The following is a 19709-nucleotide window of genomic DNA, read 5'->3' as shown; positions in this document are numbered from 1 at the left end:
GAACAATTCATCTTCAAACAACATGAAGAACCACAGTAACACTATACCACAAAAAGAAAATGACAGTTCTACAGAAATAAAACTTAAAGTCATGAAATATTGTAATCTGACTGATAGAGAATTCAAAATAGCTATCCTAAAGGTACACAAGGAGATACAATAAAACTCAAGCAGTTTAATGAGCTCAGCAATAAAATTAATGAACAGAAGGAATACTTTACCAAAGACATTGAAATTCTAAAAGACAGACAAATTCTGGAGCTGAGGAACACAATAAATAAGATGAAGAATTTATTAGAAAGTATTGGAAATAGAGCAGGGCACATGGAAGAGAGAGATAATGACCTCTAAATAGAAATCTAGAAATGATGCAAGTAGAAGAGGAAAGAGAAATAAGATGTTTCAAAAACGAGGAAATCCTATGAGAGAAGTCCAACTCTTTTAGGAAGGGCAACGTTAGGATAATGGGTATCCCAGAAGGAGAAGGGAACAGAGAGGTTATTTAAAGAAATAATAGCTGAGCATTTCCCAAACCTAGGGAAGGAGCTGCATATACAAGCCCATGAAGCTAAGAGAACACCTAATTACCTCTGCAAAAAGACCTCCTCCAAGACATAATATTAAAATTGTCAAAATTCAATAACAGTATTCTAAAGGCAGCCAGGGAAAAAATAATGGTGACCTACATACAAAGGAACCCCCCATTAGGCTATCAGTGGATTTCTCAGCAGAAACCCTACAGGCCAGGAGTAGAATGACATTCTCAAAATACTGAAAGATAAGAACTGTCACACAAGAATACTCTATCCAGCAAAGTTAACATTCGTATATGAAGGAGAAAAAGACTTTCCCAGACAAAAGCTGAAAGAGTTCATCAACACTAAACCTGCCTTGTAAGCTCTATTGAAAGGAGCTCTTCAACCAGAAACAAAGTGGCCAAAATATACAAAACTTTGAGCAAGGTGATAAATAGAACTAGAAAATTGCAACGGTCTATCAAATTTTTTAAACCCTCTATCATCACATAAAGGTTAAAGGGAGAAAAAAAGCAGAATAATATAACTATCTCACCTTGATAACTCACAACATAAAAAGGAGTAACTTAAGACAACAAAAACATAAAAGGGGAAACTTGTATAGGTAAATGAAGATATCAGTAGAAAAAGGACTATTTTAACTAAGATGTTTTATACAAACCTCAGGGTAAACACAGAACAGTAACATAGAGCAGAGACACACAACATAACGAGAGAAATCTGTGAAAAATATCTTAGAAAACCACCCAACCAAAATGGCAGACAGGGGACTTCCCTGGTGGTCCAGTGGTTAAGACTTGACCTTCCAATGCAGGGGGTGCAGGTCCAATCCCTGGTTGGGGAGCTAAGATCCACGTGCCTCGTGGCCAAAAAACCAAAACATGAAACAGAAGCAATATTGTAACAAATTCAGTAAAGACTTGAAAAAAATGGTCCACATCAAAATAAATAAATAAATAAATAAAAATTGCCAGACAGAAGCACCAGGAGAAACAAGGTATAGATCAACCAGGAAAAAAAAGATATGATGGCAGTACTATGTCCTTATCTATCAATAATCACCCTAAATATAAATGGATTGCACTCACCAATCAAAAGACACAGAGTGGCTGGATGGATTGAAAAACAACTATATGTTTCCTCTAGAAGACATAGCTCTAAAGACAAACATAGGCTAAAAGTAAAGGGATGGAAGATGTTACATCAAGCAAATAGCAGCCAAAAGAAAGCTGGTATAGCCATACTCATATCAGAAAAAGTAGACTTCAAGCCAAAAAAGGTAACAAGAGACAAAAATGAACAGTATATAATAATAAAGGAGACAATTTATCAAGAAGACATAACAGTGACAATTTATCAAGAAGATGTAACAGTGATAACATAACAGACAGATCTTTCAGACAGAAAGTCAACAAGGAAACACTGGCCTTAAATGAAACATTAGACCAGATGGAGTTGATAGATTTTTAAAGAACGTTCCATCCAAGCACAGCAGAATATACATTCTTCTTAAGTGAACGTGGAACTTTCTCAAGGATAGACGATATGTTGGGACACAACACAAGTTTCCGTAAATTTAAGAAGATTGAAGTCATATGCCATCTTCTCTTACCACAATAGAATGAAACTAGAAATCAACTACAAGAAGAAAACTAGAAAAATTACAAATATATGGAAACTGAACAACTATTGGGTCAATGAAGAAATTGAAGGAGAAATAAAAATTACTTGAAAACAAATGTAAATGAAAATACAATATACCAAAATCTATGGGATGGAGTAAAAGAGGGAAGGGTGTTTTTTTTAATTTTTATTTTTAATTATTTTTATTGGAATATAGTTGATTTACAATGTTGTGTTAGATTCAGGTTTACAGCAAAGTGAATCTGTTATACATTGTGTTAGATTCAGGTTTACAGCAAAGTGAATCTGTTATACATATATCCACTTTTTTTAAAGATTCTTTTCCCATATAGATCATTACAGAGTACATGCATGTCTTTTTTTTTTTAATTAATTTTTATTGGAGTATGGTTGCTTTACAAGGAGAGAAGTTGATATCAATAAGGTCTACCTCAAGAAACAGGAAAAGTCTCAAACAATCTAACCTTACACCTAAAGAAACTAGAAAAAGAAGAACAAACGAATCCCAAAGTTAGTATAATTAAGGAAAAAGTAAAGATAAGAGCAGAAAAAAATAAGAAACTAAAAAGACAGTAGAAAAGATCAATGAAACTAAGAACTGGTTCTTTGGAAAGATAAACAAAATTGACAAACTGTTAGCTAGACTCACTAAGGAAAAAAGCAACAAGGCTCTGATAAAATTAGAAACAAAAGAGGAAAAAAAACAGATACCACAGAAATACAAAGGATTTTAAGAGAGTATTATTAACAGCTATACACCAACAAATTGCACAGCCTAGAAGAAATGGACAAAATCTTAGAATCATACAACCTTCCAAGACTGAATCAGGAAGAAATAGAAAATCTGAATAGACTGATCACTTGTACAGAGATTGAAACAGTAATCAAAGAACTCCCAAAAAACAAAAGTCCAGGACCACATGGCTTCACAGGCGAATTCTACCAAACATTCAATGAAGATTTAATACCTATCCTTCTCAAACTGTTCCATAAAACTGAAAAGAGGGCTTCCCTGGTGGTGCAGTGGTTGAGAATCCGCCTGCCAATGCAGGGGACACGGGTTTGAGCCTGGTCTGGGAAGATCCCACATGCCACGGAGCAACTGGGCCCATGAGCCACAACTACTGAGCCTGCGCGTCCGGAGCCTGTGCTCACAGAGGCCGCGATAGTGAGAGGCCCGCGCACCACGATGAAGAGTGGCCCCCGCTCGCCGCAACTAGAGAAAGCCCTTGCACAGAAACGAAGACCCAACACAGCCAAAGATAAATAAATTAATTAATTTTTTTAAAAAAACTGAAAAGAAGGGAATACTTCCTAACTCACTTTAACACATTATTGACCAGAGACGCCACAGGCGTTAGTTTCTGCAGAAATCCCCTGGTCAATAATGTGTTAAGAGGCCAATGTCACTGTGATACCAAAACCAGAGGTTGATAACAACAACAAAAAATTACAGTCCAGTATCTCTGATGAACATAGATGCAAAAATCCTGAACAAAATATTAGCAAACTGAATTCAACAATATATCGAAAAGATCCTACACCATGATCAAGTGGGATTTATTCCATTCAAGGATAGTTCAACATTATAAAATCAATCATCATGATACACCACCTTAATGAAATGAAGGATAAAAGCCATAAGATCATCTCAGTAGATGCAGAAAAAGCATTTAACAAGATTCAATACTGATTTATGATAAAAATTCTAAAGTTGGTATAGTAGGGGCATATCTCACATAATAAAAACCGTATATGATAAACCCACAACTAACATGATACTCCATGGTGAAAAATTGAAAGCTATCCCTCTAAGATCAGGAATAAAACAAGGATGTGCACTCTTAACACTCCTATTCAACATAGTATTGGAAGTCCTAGCCAGAGCAATTAGATAAGAAAAGAGAAATAAAAGGTGTCCAAATTGGGAAGGAAGAAGTAGAAATAATAAATGAATACAGTAAAGTTGCAGGATATAAAATCAATATATAAAAATCTGGGGATTTCCCTGGTGATGCAGTGGTTAAGAATCTGCCTGCCAATGCAGGGGACACGGGTTTGAGCCCTGGTCCAAGAGCATCCCACGTGCTTCAGAGCAACTAAGAAAACAATGTGCGTAGCACGGGGAGATCAGCTCGGTGCTTTGTGACTACCTAGGTGGGTGGGATAGTGAGGGTGGGAGGGAGACGCAAGAGGGAGTAGATATGGAGATATTTGTTTATGTAGAGCTGATTCACTTTGTTATAAAGCAGAAACTAACACACCATTGTAAAGCAATCATACTCCAATAAGAATGTTAAAAAAAAAAAAGAAGGAAAGAAAGAAAGCAATGTCATTTACAATTACAACAAAAATAATAAAATACCTGGAAGTAAATTTAATCATGGAGGTAAAAGGCATGTACAGTGAAAAATATAAGACACTGTTGAATTGAAGAAGACACAAATAAATGGCAAGATATTCTATGCTCATGGATTGGAAGAATTAACATCGTCAAAATGTACTTATTACCTAAAGCAAACTACAGATTCAGTGCAATCCCTATCAAAATCCCAAAAACATTTTTCACAGAAAAGAACAAAAAATTTTAAAACTTATATAGAACCACAAAAATTCCCTAGTAGACAAAGCAGTCCTGAGAAAAAAGAACAAAGCTGGAGGTATCACGCTCCCTGATTCCAAACTATACTACAAAGACAGAGAAACAGCATGGTTGCTATAGCAGGAAAACATATATAGATCAACAGAACACAATTGAGAACCCAGAAATAAGCCCACACACATATGGATAATTAATTTATGACAAAGGAGCAATGAACATACAATGGAAAAAGGATAGTCTCTTCAATTAATGGTATTGGGAAAACTGGACAGCCAAATGCAGAAAAATGAAACTAGACCAAACCATACACAAAAACTAACTCAAAATGGACTAAATATTTGAATATAAGATGAAACTACACTTCTAGAAGAAGCAGAGACAATATGCTCTGTGACATCAGTCTTCGCAGTATCTTCCTAGATACGTCTCCTCATGCAGGGGAAACACACACAAAATTTAACAAGTGAGATTATATCAAGCTAAAAAGCTTCTTCAGCAAAGGAAACCATCAATAGAATGAAAAGACAACCTACTGAATGGGAGAAAGTATTTGCAAATGACATATCAAATATGAGGTTAATATCCAAAATATATGAAGAACTCATACAACTCAAAAACAAAAAAAACCCAAACAACCTGATTAAAAATTGGGCATAGGAGCTGAATAGACATTTTTCCTAAGAAGACATACAGATGGCTAACTGGCACATGAAAAAATGTTCAACATCACTGATTATTAGGGAAATGCAAATCAAAATCACAGTGAGATATCACCTCACATCTGTTAAAATTCTCAAAAAGGCAAGAAATAACAAGTGTTGGCAAGGATATGGAGAAAAGGGACACCCTCATACATTGTTGGTAGGAATGTAAGTTGGTACAGTCACAGTGGAAGACTATTTAGAGATTCCTCAAAAAATTGAGAATAGAACTACCATATGATCCAGCTATCCTACTTTTGGACATTTATCCAAAGAATATGAAGATACTAATCTGAAGAGATATCTGCACCACCACCTACCCCTATAATCATCACAGCATTATTTACAATAGCCAAGGTACGGAAACAACCCAAGTGCCCATCAACAGATGAATGGATAAAGAAGATGTGGTATATGTATACAATGGAATACTACCCAGCCATAAAAAAAGATGAAATTTTGCTATTTGTGACAGTGTGGATGGATCTTGAGGGCATTATGCTAAGTGAGCTAAGTCAGACAGAGGAAGACATACATATGATTTCATTCATATGGGGAATGTAAAAAAACTAACAAACATTTAAAAATAAATGAACAGGGCTTCCCTGGTGGCGCAGTGGTTGAGAGTCTGCCTGCCAATGCAGGGGACACGGGTTCGAGCCCTGGTCTGGGAAGATCCCACATGCCGCGGAGCAACTAGGCCCATGAGCCACAATTACTGAGCCTGCGCATCTGGACCCTGTGCTCCACAACAAGAGAGGCCGCGATAGTGAGAAGCCCGCGCACCGCGATGAAGAGTGGCCCCCGCTTGCCGCAACTAGAGAAAGCCCTCGCACAGAAACGAAGACCCAACACAGCCATAAATAAATAAATCAATAAAATTTAAAAAAAAAAAAATTAAAAAGGAGATACTGTTCTTAAAAAAATAAAATAAAATAAAATAAATGAACATACCAAACAAAAATAAACATGTAGATAGAACAAAGTAGTGGTTATCTGAGGGGAAGGAGCAGTGGGGAAGGGGAAGAGGGTAGAGGGGATCAACTGCATGGTGATGGATGGAAAATAAGGTTTTTTTAAAATAAATTTATTTGTTTATTATCTATGTTTGGCTGCATTGGGTCTTCATTGCTGTGCACGAACTTTCTCTAGTTGCAGCAAGAGGGGGCTACTCTTCGTTGTGGTGCATGGGCTTCAGTAGTTGTGGCACACAGGCTCAGTAGTTGTGGCTTGCGGGCTCTAGAGCACAGGCTCAGTAGTTGTGGCACACGGGCTTAGTTGCTCTGCTGCATGTGGGATCTTCCCAGAGCAGGGATCGAACCCGTGTCCCCTGCATTGGCAGGCGGATTCTTAACCACTGTGCCACCAGGGAAGTCCCAGAAAATAAGTCTGTGGTTGTGAGCACATTGTAGGGTATATAGAAGTAGAAATAAAATGCTGTACACATGAAACTTACAGATCAATGTTACTTAAATTTTTAAAAAAATGTTTAAAAAATATTTCTCATGGACACAGATGCAAAAACCTTCAACAAAATGTTAGTAAATCAAATTTTTAAAAGTACGAAAAGAATTAATACACTACAACCAAATAGGATTTATCTCAGGTGTGCAAGGCTGGTTTAACATTTGAAAATCAATTCATATAATCCAACACATCAACAGACTAAGGAAAAATCATATGATCATATCAATAGATGCAGAAAACAACATTTGATAGAGTCCAACACCCATTCATGATAAAAATCCTCAGTTAGGAATAGAGATAAACTTTGTCAACTTGATAAAGACTATCTACAGAAACTACAGCTAACTTGTGTAATAATGGTAAGAAACTGGAAGCTTTTGTACTAACATCAGGTACAAGGCAAGGATGTCCTTGCTCACAAGTTTTCAATATTGTGCTGGAAGTTCTAGCTAATGCAATAAGACAAAGGAAATAAAAGGTATACAGATTGGGAAGGAAGAAATACAACTGTCTTTATTCACAGATGACATGATTGTCTATGTAGAAAATCCAAGAGAATGGACAAAAAACCTTCTGGAACTTATGCAGTTATGCAAAGTTGTAGGATACAAGGTTAATGTACAAAAGTCAAGCACTATCTTATATACCAGTAGTGAACAAGAGATACTTGAAAATAAAAACACAATATAATTACCATTAGCATACCCCAACATGTAATACTTAGATATAAATCTAACAAAATATGTATAAGGTCTATATGAAAAAAACTACAAAACTTTGATGAATGAAATCAAAGAACTGCTAAATAAATGGGGAGATATTCCATGTTTATGGATAGGAGGACTCAATATTGTCAAGGTGTCATTTCTTCCCAACTTAATCTGTAGATTCAATGCAACACCAATCAAAATCCCAGCAAGTTAATTCATGGATATCAACAAATTAGTCCTAAAGTTTGTATGGAGAAACAAAAGACCCAGAATAGCTAACACAATATTGGAAGAATAAAGTAGGACAGTACTCAGCCTCAAGCTAAACTAAACCTAAAGCTGCAGTAATTGAGACAATGTGGTATTGTCAAAAGAATAGACAAGTAGATCGTTGGAATAGAATAAAGAGCCTGTAAATAGACCCACATATATCAGTTAACTGATCTTTGACAAAGGAGCAAAGGCAGTACAATGGAACAGAGAGTCTTTTCAACAAATGGTACTGGGACAACTGGACATCCACATGCAAAAAAAAAAAAAAAAAAGAATCTGAACACAGACCTTAACACCTTTCACAAAAATTAACTCAAAATAGATCACAGACCTAAATATAAACACAAAACTATTAAACTCCTAGAAGGTTACATAGGAGAAAAATCTAGATGACCTTGGGTATGGTGATGCCTTTTTAGGTATAAACCAAAGGCATTATCCATGAAAGAAATAACTGATAAGCTGAACTTTGTTAGAATTATAACTTCTGCTCAGCAAAAGACAATGTCAAGGGAATGAGAAGGCAAGCCGCAGATTGCGAGCAAATATTTGCGAATTACATATTTGAGAAAGGACTGTTATCCAAAATATACAAAGAACTCTTAAAACTCAACAATAAGAAAACAACTTGATTTAAAAATAGGTTGAAGTCCGTAACAGACACCTCACCAAAGAAGACATACAGGTGGCAAATAAACGTTTGAAAAGTTGCTCTACATTGTATATCATCAGGGAAATGCAATTGAAAACGAGATACCACTACATACCTACGCTGACAACACCAAATGCTTATGTGGATGTGAAGCAACAGGAAATCCTATTCATTGCTGTTGGGAATGTAAGATGGTCCAACCACTTTGAAGTTAGTTTTACAGTTTCTTACAAAACTAAACATACTCTTACCATACAATCCAGCAATCCCATTCCTTGATAATTTACCCAAAAGGGTTGAAAACTTATGTCCACACACAAACCTGCACACACGTATGGCAGCTTTATTCATAATTGCCAAAACTTGGAAACAACCAAGATGTCCTTCCATGGGTGAGTGGATAAATAAACATCCAGACAATGGGATATTATTGTGTTAAGAGCTATCAAGCCATGAAGAGACATGGAGGAACCTTAAGTGAATCTTACTAAGTGAAAGAAGGCAATCTGAAGAGGCTACATACTGTATGATTCCAACTATATGATATCCTGGAAAAGGCAAAACTCTTGAGACAATAAAAAGATCAGTGATTGCCAAGGGTTTGGGGTGGGGGTGGGAGATGGGGGAGCAATGAATATAGGTAGAGCACAGAAGATTTCTAGGACAGTGAAAATACTCTATGATATCATAATGGTGGATACATGTCATTATACATTTGTCTAAACCCATAGAAGGTACAACATCAAGATTGAGCTGTTATGTAAATTATGGTCTTTGGGTGATTACGATGTGTCTATATAGGTTCATCAGTTGTGACAAATGTACCACTCTGATAGGAATGTTGGTAATGGGGAAGACTATGCCTGTCTGGGCGCAGGGAGCATATGGGAAATCTCTCTCCCTCTCAATTTCATGAATCTTAAACTGCTTTTAAAAATGAATTTTAAAAATTAATTTAAAAATAAATTTAAACAAATTACTGAGCGCTTACTATGTGCCATTATGAACAAAACTGATGCAGTGGTAGAAGGGTAGTAGACTAGAAATCAGAAGAGTCTGTATTCAAGTCCTTTTCTGTCACTTGTTAGTCCTGACACCCTTAGACAATTCACTTAGTATCTTTGAGCCTTACTTATGATAGTATTCCCTTATGACATTATGGGAATCAGAAAAGACATGAAGTTTTTTGAAAACTAACTAGCAACATGAAAATATTAAGGACTTACTATTATTAAAATAATAACTAAGACATGACCATTGACTCTTAAGAAAATATTTTTTGTTTGCATGCTATGTGAATAGTTGTATAAATGAATAAAGCAAAACAGCTGTCCAAAAAAGAAATACTGTAATAGTTATGCACTTAGAAAACAAAACTTCAAAAAGGGAACAATACCTTTTTATGTGAATGGAAATATTAACAAATTTTAAGGGAATAGCACTAAGACAAGTTTGACTTTCCATTTTTCTGCTTGGAGAAAAAAGATAAAATGAAAGGACAGTCTTTCTAAGGAAAGAGTAGCATAGTATTACTAGCAATTTTCTCAGGGTTAATTTTTTTTATAGCAAAAATGTTGGCAAATACTGATTTGCACTTGCCACTATTGAGTAAGAGTAGTTTGACTAGTATTATACCAATCTAATTAAACTGATTTTTAAAAAGTATTTCCAAATTCACCATATAATGTTTTGGTAGTTGCCTTCTACAGTACAGTTTTTTTTTTTCTTTTGTAAAGCAAATAGGGGTTAAAATCAATAGAGGAAAATCTGAAAGCAAACACAAATTTTCAGCTTTGTGGAACATACTACCTCTCATATGATCATTCAGTAGTATTTTAGCCCAATTGTGCAATGCTTGCATTTGGGTATATCTTCCTTTATTTAAAAAAAAAAAATCACAGAATTCCCTGGCGGTCCAGTGGTTAGGACTCTGCGCTTCCACTGCCGAGGGTCTGGGTTCGATCCCTGGTTGGGGAACTAAGATACCATAAGCTGCGGGGCGCGGCCAAAAATACAAAAATAACAGTCAGAATAGCCGATGTAAAAATACTGCATTTGTTTGACACATTTTGCTCGTTTATCTTTGTCCAGATTCTCTGGCTCTGAGAAATAGTGGTGTATGTGGACCTGCTGGAACTAGGAGAGTTTCTTTACCTTTCTTACATCCTCTTTGGATGCACTGATGCATTAAATAACTGGTTTTTCAACTCTCCTGGTGTGGTTGGCTTTTCAAAAGAGTATAGGGAATCTAGCAGATACGAGAATAAGAATACAGTAAACCTTTAGGGACTGTATTTATCAACATAGAGTTTCATGTTTTCTGCAAACACAGGTTACATTTTATAATACAAATAGACCTCTGGGTGAAGGAACAGTAAACTCTTTCTGATTCTAGTTTGTAGCAGACTTATTCCTGAAATAATGTAAAGGGAATTAATTGATAATTTAACAAAAAAAAGTTGAATTGGTGTGATGTAATATTCACTTTCCTAAATTAGATGCTCTTATTTATTCCTGAGCTTTGGCTTATGATGTTACATACAACATGTATGCTTCTCTCTTCTAGAAGCCACCAGTGTCCAACAGAAGGTCAATTTCTCAGAAGGTATTTTCTCTTAAAATATCATGCAATATATTCTAAATCTTTTTGTTGTTAAGATTAGAAGCAATTTTGCTAAATACTTAAGAGGGAGAGCAGAAAATAGTGCCTTTTTGGAAAAAAAAATTCATGCTTATCTGAGCTGTTAAATGGACAGGTAAAATAGGATAGAATGATAGCCTTTCTGTGCATTTTAAGCATCTTTTGTCTGTTTGAGTTAATTTAAGCAAAGCTAATATTTTCTGTTTCTGGCATGTGCTGGCCTTTGATTATGGTATTAAAATAATCAGTTTTCAAATTCTCATAACCAGTCTATGTTTGAATAGCACAGTAAAATTTAGTCCATTTTTAAGTTCACCATAATCTGAGATTAGTCACCTGCATACTGAAATGTTTGTATACGGGTGTATGTATCCACACACCCTGTTTGCAAACACACACACATATATGCAAACACATATGCATATGTGTTTGCATATATGTGCATATACTAATGCATATTAGTATATACTAATATACTAATGCATATACTAATCTTGTCTGAATTTATACACTAACTATATACACTAACTATATGTACTTTTCCTCCCCATAAGGTAAAACTTTTCTTCTATTTAATGTTCATTTGTTTACTTTTTGACTCTACATTAAAGCCTCAGAATATAATCTTATTGAATATTCGTTTGGGATATAATTATTTACCTCAGAGAAAATAAAATAAATGAGCTCAATTTTAGCTTATTTAGAACTTTGTGACTCAGGATAGTAGGCATAATAAATAGCAATTCTATATCCAATTATTTAAAAGGCTTCATTTTAATGTTGAATTACTTGTTTTTATTTTTTAATCCAGATCTTTAGAGCCTTAGAATAAAGACTATACTAGTATATTTTTATTTCTTTTTAGGGGAAATGGAGGAAAATGATCAAGACAACTCTGACAGTGATGTTACGGTTGTTAAGGTCAGATCCGGGGATTCTGTTGAGTCTGGAGGTAACATTGCTTTATGTATATATGACTCTTATCTTAGGAGCTATATTTTTAGTTAAAGTGTAAAGGTATTCTGCGAATTTGCTTTTTTAAAAAGTATTTTAAAGTATTTATTAAAACTACTTTTTAAAAAGTGTGCTTTTAAACATTTTTTAAAATTACTGATTCCATGTATACATCTGATTAGTAATGTAATATTTAAACAAACAAATCACTTTTACCTTGCTTTGTTGTTCATGGAACATAAGATATTTTTGTGCTCAAAAGAAGAGTTATTCGTGATTTAAAAAAAAATTTTATAGAGGGACTTCCCTGGTGGCGCAGTGGTTAAGAATCTGCCTGCCAATGCAGGAGACACTGGTTCGAGCACTGCTCCGGGAAGATCCCACATGCTGTGGAGCAACTAAGCCTGCGTGCCACAACTACTGAGCCTGTGCTCTAGAGCCCGCGAGCCACAACTACTGAGCCCACATGTCACAACTACTGAAGCCCGCTCACCTAGAGCCCATGCTCTGGAACAAGAGAAGCCACTGCAGTGAGAAACCTGTGCACCACAACAAAGAGTAGCCCCCGCTCACCGCAACTAGAGAAAGCCCGCGTGCAGCAACGAAGACCCAATGCAACCAAAAATAAATAAATAAAAATTAAATTAAATTAAAAATTAAAAAAAATTTTTATACAGAAACTGATCACACTAGCATTGACTCACTACACTATCAGGAGTGTTAGTTAGCTTTTAGGAAGTTTTAATAAACTTAGATTACTGCTTTTATCTCTGAATTGTTCAAATTCACATCCAGTTAGCAATAACAATTTCTGATTGTTCGTGTGAATTGATGTTTAAGTTTATTCAAGGAAAGAATCGACTGAAGAGAAAAAAATACCAACTTGAGACTTACGAGGGTGCTGATCAAATTTGTAAACAGTGTAAATAATAAATAATTTTATATTTTAGTTCCATTAAAGAGTAAGTCTCTACTTACCCCTCACTACCTTTTGAGAATTTCTGTAATTCCTATGTTTTACTTAATCATTCCATTTTAAAAATAAGCTCAGAAGCTGTTTATGTGCATTTATTCTACATATTTCCCACCCTTCCTCATTTTTCCCCATTCTTTCTTTTTTTTTTTTTTTTTTAATATTTATTTCTTTATTTGGCTATGCCAGGTCTTAGTTGCGGCACACAGGATCTTTATTGCCGCATGTGGGATCTTTAGTTGCAGCATGTGGGATCTAGTTCCCTGACCAGGGATCGAACCCGGGCCCCCTGCATTGGGAGCTCAGAGTGTTAACCACAGGACCACCAGGGTAGTCCCTCACCATTCTTTCTTTTTTTTTTTTTTTTTAATTAATTAATTTATTTATTTTTGGCTGTGTTGGGTCTTCGTTTCTGTGCGAGGGCTTTCTCTAGTTGCGGCAAGTGGGGGCCACTCTTCATCACGGTGCGCAGGCCTCTCACTATCGCGGCCTCTCTTGTTGCGGAGCACAAGCTCCAGACGCTCAGGCTCAGTGATTGTGGCTCACGTGCCTAGTTGCTCCACGGCATGTGGGATCTTCCCAGACCAGAGCTCGAACCCGTGTCCCCTGCATTGGCAGGCAGACTCTCAACCACTGCGCCACCAGGGAAGCCCCACCATTCTTTCTTGATACAGAAATCCCAAAGGAGATATGCAACACTCTAGCTCAGTGGTTAAGATCTTGGGCTCTGGAGTTACACTGGGTTTCACTCTTCCACTACTAGGTTTGTGCCCTCAGGCAATTGATTAACTTCTCTGTTCCTCAGTTCCCTCATCTGGGTTGTTGTGAGGTTTAATTACTTAGAGAGTACCTAGCACATAGTAGACACTCAAATTGAGTGCTGTTGTTAGTTTTCATATATGCATACATACAGCTCTAAAAATTAGAGACTAATTAAGTCATGAATCATATAGCCAGTAGCTTGATGCCATTGCTACCAGTGCGGCTCTTTGAAGCTACATAAACCCCAGGCTCTGTGATCCCTTTTGAATTCTAATAAATTCTTATTGAAGCATGCATACCCCATACAGAAGAAAACTCTAGCTAAAGAACAAAGATGTGAGGCATATTAAAAAGAATACTGATCTTTCTAGATTGTCTTCTGGGCCAGTTATTACCGAAGAGGTACTAGAAGATCCACTGGAGTGCAGGAGGAAAATATTAGAATTTAGTGTATATACATCTTTTATTTCATCCATTTAAAATGTCTATTTTAGTTTGTTTTACAATATATACAACACATTAGTTAATATATTATTTTAGTAATGCTTGTATATAATATTAAAAATATATTTTGGAGATGGATGCTCAAAATTTTTTTAGTTATAGGAGTACACCAACAAAAATACTTAACCGCCACCTGGTTGTGTCAAATGCTTTTGCCTCCAAGATAGCAGTCTGACTGCTTTTAGACATACTTTGTTATAAATTCCACTTTTAGCTGAAAAAAAATTAAGATTTTTAAGAAGGGAAGGCTAAAATACATATCGACCACTTGCGAGAAAAATTTAAGACAAAATGGATAGTGATGATTTCCAGAAGATCCATTATTGTAAACTTTCAAGATTTTCCCCAGCTCAAAGGTTTCATTATCTTCTTTACCTCAAGCCATTCTCTATATCTTTTTTTCTCTTTAAAAAGAAAAGACAGATAATTAATTTTTTAGACGTAACTTGACCCTTTAGAAACTATTTTTTAAAATAAATTATACATTCAAGTGTTGAATTCCCTGGGGTTTATCTGAATATTTTTGCTCTTTTGACTACTCATCGTTCTCTGGTTAAATGTGCACTTAGAAAGTTAAATATGCTTTACAGTATACTATATTTCTTTTTTGTTTTTAGACCAAACCACCAGATCATCAAGTCAATATCCAGAATCACTTTGGCAGTCATCACGAAGTAAGTAAAACCATGATTTTTACTCTTAAAAGTCTACCTGTGGGTGTGGTCAAATGCTATTCTTATTTTTGAAGATCTTCTTTTGCAGTTTAATGTAAAATGTTGAAAAAGAGGTATAGTGAATGCTAAAAAAACCCTCATCTTGCATCTTGAATTTGCTTCTTGAGTTAATCACCTCTGGACCCAACCTTGATTCTGAATTTAAAAAAAACAAAAAACTACTGCTTTCTTTGATTTGTTGAATGTTCTTGTTTGCAATATAAATTTGTTGATTGTTTTAGTTTAATTAACTAATATAGTAGTTTGAGCCTACTTATATGGTATGATTTAAACTGTGTTGTGAAAGTTTGGAAGGATGAATAAATAACTGGTAAATCAGGTAAAGTAAAAAGTTAATGGTAAGTTAGTTGGTGCATATATAAAAGTCTTACAGCCTGGCTTACAACTTTGAAAATTTTCGTAATAAAATATTGAGAAAATGTAACACACATGAAAAGAATGGGAAGTAATATACTAAAATGCTAACAGTGTTTGTTCAGGATGGTAGAATTGTTGACATTTTTCATTTCCTTTTTTTCTATATTTTGCAGATTATCTACAATGGATATGTATCTCTTAGGTTAAGCAGAAATTACACTGTTTTTTCTTTTTCCATTTTTTTTTTTTTTTAATTTATTTATTTATCTATTTATCTGGGCTGCATTGGGTCTCCGCTGCTGCGTGCGGGCCTTCTCTAGCTGCAGCGAGCAGGGGCCACCCCTTGTTGGGGTGGGCCTCTCACTGGGGCAGCCCCCCCCGCTGTGGTGCACAGGCCCCAGGCACGCAGGCCCCAGTAGTTGTGGCTTGTGAGCTCTAGAGCTCAGGCTCAGTAGTTGTGGTGCACGGGCGCAGTCGCTCCGCGGCATGTGGGATATTCCCGGACCAGGGCTCAAACCCGTGTCCCCTGCATTGGCAGGCGGATTCCCAACCACTGCACCACCAGGGAAGCCCCTCTTTTTCCATTTTTAAATCAAGTCCCAGAATTCAAATTAATTATTAGTCAACCAAAAATATCCTGGAATGTAAAATCTTCAAGAACTTTTTTTTTCCTTCCACAATACCATTTTAAAAATATGGGACTATTTTTAAAGAAAAAGTCTTTGGAAATCTGTTTTATAATTACTGTGTTCACAGGATTCCACTTTATATGTGTGTATATATATATATTTTTTAGTTTTTAGTAGGTTCTGGGTTTGGAATTTAAACTGAGACAAAACAAAAGCAGCTGAAACAAAAATCAGTCATTTATGGAAAATTACTCTCTGGATTATCTTATATGTTTGCCCTTTGTTATTCTAAACCTTGATCTTTGGAAGCTCTGAAATGTGTCTCCCTATATTAATTATGCTATACTTATGCAATGGTATACTTTTCAGTTATGGAAAATGAGTTGTTTGTATACAATTAGGTATATATTTCCTTGAATCTAAAATGCCATTGCTTTTATGTATCACTGAGAAAGAAAACCATCCAGTTAAACTGTGTCATACCACTGATTCTAAGATGCAGCCCTAAAGCAAAGGTATTTTTAAAAAATTACTTCACAGAGTCAATGAAAGACAATACAAAAAAGTGTGTGTCTAGTTTTTTAAAACGTTCTTTGTTAGTGTAGACTGAAAACAAATCTGGAATATACATCTGTCTTATTCACCATGGTTTTCCTGCAATGTTTTGCACGTAATAGGCACTTAATAGATATTAATGAATTTTTAGGTTATGCATTTCTAGAATGGTGCATTTCTGTTACAGCCAGCACATACTGCATTTTTAGTCAGAAAATAAGTTGAACATAAATTTATATTGCTACTTGTATCAGTAGCTAGAAGTAACTTGTTTCTTCAGGGCAGATTTGCAAATTTACCATGTTATAATTGTTTGTAATAACATTTTCTGATTATCCCATTGTATCATTTTACAGTTGTCCTTAAATACCATCCCAAAACATGAAGTAGCATCTTGCACCGCATAACTACTTTTCGGTGTTCACAAATTTGCTTATATAGTATATACCGTTATATATGAACTGCCTGGGTTTATATCTCAGTCCTACTACCTTTTACATATGTAATCTTGGGGAAAATTATCAATTTCAGTTTATTTATTTGTAAAATAGGAATAATAGTATCTACCACATAAAGTGTGAGAGTTGATAAAATTATACTTGGTACCTGGTAAACATTCAGTACATTTAACTTTTATTTTGATGGAGTTGCTCTTAAAGCTGGCTTCTTATTATCCAATTCCTGAACATTTTGAAGTTTAGAAAAGGGAAAATAACATATATATTGTATATGTTTGGGACTGATGAAAGAAAGGTTTGATTTTTTTTGTTTGTTTTTGTTTTTGGTGTCAGTAGTGAACAAGTAAAATGTTTATGGAACATCTTCATTGTTTTTATTTCCGTTCTTCGTTTTCTATGACCTTATCTCTGTTTTCTGTTTCAGGTCGAGACTTCACAGCTTTTGATAAGCAACCATTAGTGCTAAGTAAGTGGTTGGTTGTCTATTCTTTTATCAATCAACCAGTTCTAGCCCAGTCTTACTCTGCCAACAAAAATTTGAATAGGATTCAAAGTCATTTTACCCTCTTTGCCTTTTAATCCAGCACGAATTGATACTGTATGTAATATTGGTACTTTGTGATGTAGAAATATGTTTAGGACTACTTTCCTGAAAATAATTTATTTAAAAAAGTAAATGGTTAACCTTTTTCTTCTTAATTAACACCAAAGTGTTAATGAAGTTCAAGTGTTAATAAATGCAGTCATAGACCATAGCAAAGGACTTGTACATAGTTTTGTCTATTAGGAGATTATGTATTTATTTGCTGCCTTTTTTGCTGCGGGAAGTGGCTCATCCTCACTAATGTGATCCTTTGACATTATCTTTTACTTTTGAACCTATAGCTTTGGTTGTTTTCCTCGCCAAATTTGTTTTGCCTTTCTGATAAATTTACCTTATAACATTGAGGTATAGTATACATTTTCAAAGTATGTGAAATGATATCTTGATATATATATTTGTCTCAGGCTCGGGATATCAAAAAAATTCTCAGGAATGGGTTGAACAAAGCACGAGAATAAGGACTAGGATGCAAAGTAAGTTGATAAATCTCTACCTGTTACTGAAGAAATTTTTAAATTACTACCTGTTATTGAAGTAATTTTAAGTTTATTTGCTGTTTTCTTGATTATTTAACATATAAAACTGATTAGTTCATCAGATAAGCATTTGGGTTGCTTGTGAGCTCATTAATAAAGGACATTTATGATTACTAGTTTAGTTATTTCCATCTACTTGGATTGGCCGGAGATGGACTGGGTGTAGAGTGTAGATAGTGCTGCGAGAAAACCAGTGGATGGTAGGTCTGTACTTGACAAGTTGTCAGTTCTGTCTAGCAACAGTACAATCTGCACATGAAAATGAAATTCTAATCTTTTGATAGTACCTGTTTTTATTCTTAACAGTTGTTTACCGTTGTATAAATAACCACTTAGAGCAGCTTTGCATACCCATTATTTTAAGTTGTAAATGCTGAAATCCTCAAATTGTATTTTCATGTTTAGGTTTAGGATGGATTAAATGTCATAGAATCTAAGAAATAAATAAGTGCGATAAAACATACTTTGAATTCATTGTCTATCATAATTTCTATAGCAGTGTGTCCACATTAAACCTTGACTGTATAAAAAAATCCATGCCATGCCTTAAGTGACCTTTAACCTCTATCCCTTCCTTACTCATGTAGCCACAGTAGGTCTCGAGGTCATCAGGTGTCCCTTACTTTTATTTAGATAATATAAAAATCCCCATCATATAGCTCTTGCTCATGAAATGACTAACTGTAATTGGACAAGATAACCTCTGTGACTTTGTTTTTCTATCAGTAAAGTAGTAATGGTTGCAATTCATTTTTTCCCCAGCAGTGAAGTTTTACCATACACGTAAGTGAGTTCTTCAGCTGTCTAAAACTGAAATAGCTTTTTGCCCTCGCCTTATTGTTGGCTGTTATTTTTTTTTTTGGCCACGCTTCGCAGCTTGTGGGATCTTAGTTCCCCAACCAGGGATCAAAACAGGGCCCTCGGCAGTGAGAGCGCAGAGTCCTAACCAATGGACCGCCAGGGAATTCCCTGGCTGTCATTTCTTATTGCTGTATATACTTGCTATTAGAAGACCATTTCCTCTTAAAATTTGTTCTTCTTGACCTATTATAGTTAGGAAACCAAATATTAATTCAGCTTTTTAAGATTATGGTTATAACCAGTATCAAAAATTAAAACATTCTGAAGATCTAAGAATTACTCTTGGAAGCAAAACTGCATGAGTTTAAGTGTATATACTATGAAAAGCTCAGAGTTTTATGATGTTATTAGTTCTTAACTATATACTCTGGGTAACTAATAGCAGATAAATTACTTCCAGAAAAGTGAAGTGTAGTACATATTGTTGTCAAAAAATGTTTGCATTGTCCTCTCTTAAGACACTGTACAAATGCAATGCAGAAGGGAAAATAATTATATTGAAGATCTGGTTGGAATGTAGAAATAGATCTTTATGGTTGCTAAATTGATAGCTCAT

General features: G+C 35.2%; 1 protein-coding gene across 12 annotated transcripts in view; it reads left to right on the top strand.

Annotated features, from left to right (window-relative positions):
* TOR1AIP1 (torsin 1A interacting protein 1) overlaps positions 1-19709 on the top strand; it is a 45939-nt gene that overhangs the window by 16274 nt on the left and 9956 nt on the right. For 6 of the 12 annotated variants that reach the window (XM_082386861.1, XM_082386871.1, XM_082386866.1 and 3 more), the window contains 5 exons: positions 11152-11190; positions 12092-12178; positions 15037-15093; positions 17577-17618; positions 18161-18229. In XM_082386861.1, coding sequence (XP_082242987.1) covers positions 11152-11190; positions 12092-12178; positions 15037-15093; positions 17577-17618; positions 18161-18229 — 294 coding nt within the window. Of the gene's footprint in view, positions 1-11151; positions 11191-12091; positions 12179-15036; positions 15094-17576; positions 17619-18160; positions 18230-19054; positions 19076-19709 lie in introns of all 12 variants that reach the window. The other 6 variants (XM_082386864.1, XM_082386860.1, XM_082386869.1 and 3 more) reach the window with 2 other exon arrangements.

The sequence above is a fragment of the Balaenoptera borealis genome (assembly GCF_965194805.1).
Source record: "Balaenoptera borealis genome assembly, chromosome: 1".
Taxonomy (NCBI): domain Eukaryota; kingdom Metazoa; phylum Chordata; class Mammalia; order Artiodactyla; family Balaenopteridae; genus Balaenoptera; species Balaenoptera borealis.
The sequence above is the reverse complement of the archived record's forward strand: the minus strand, read 5'-3'. Positions and strand labels throughout refer to the sequence as shown.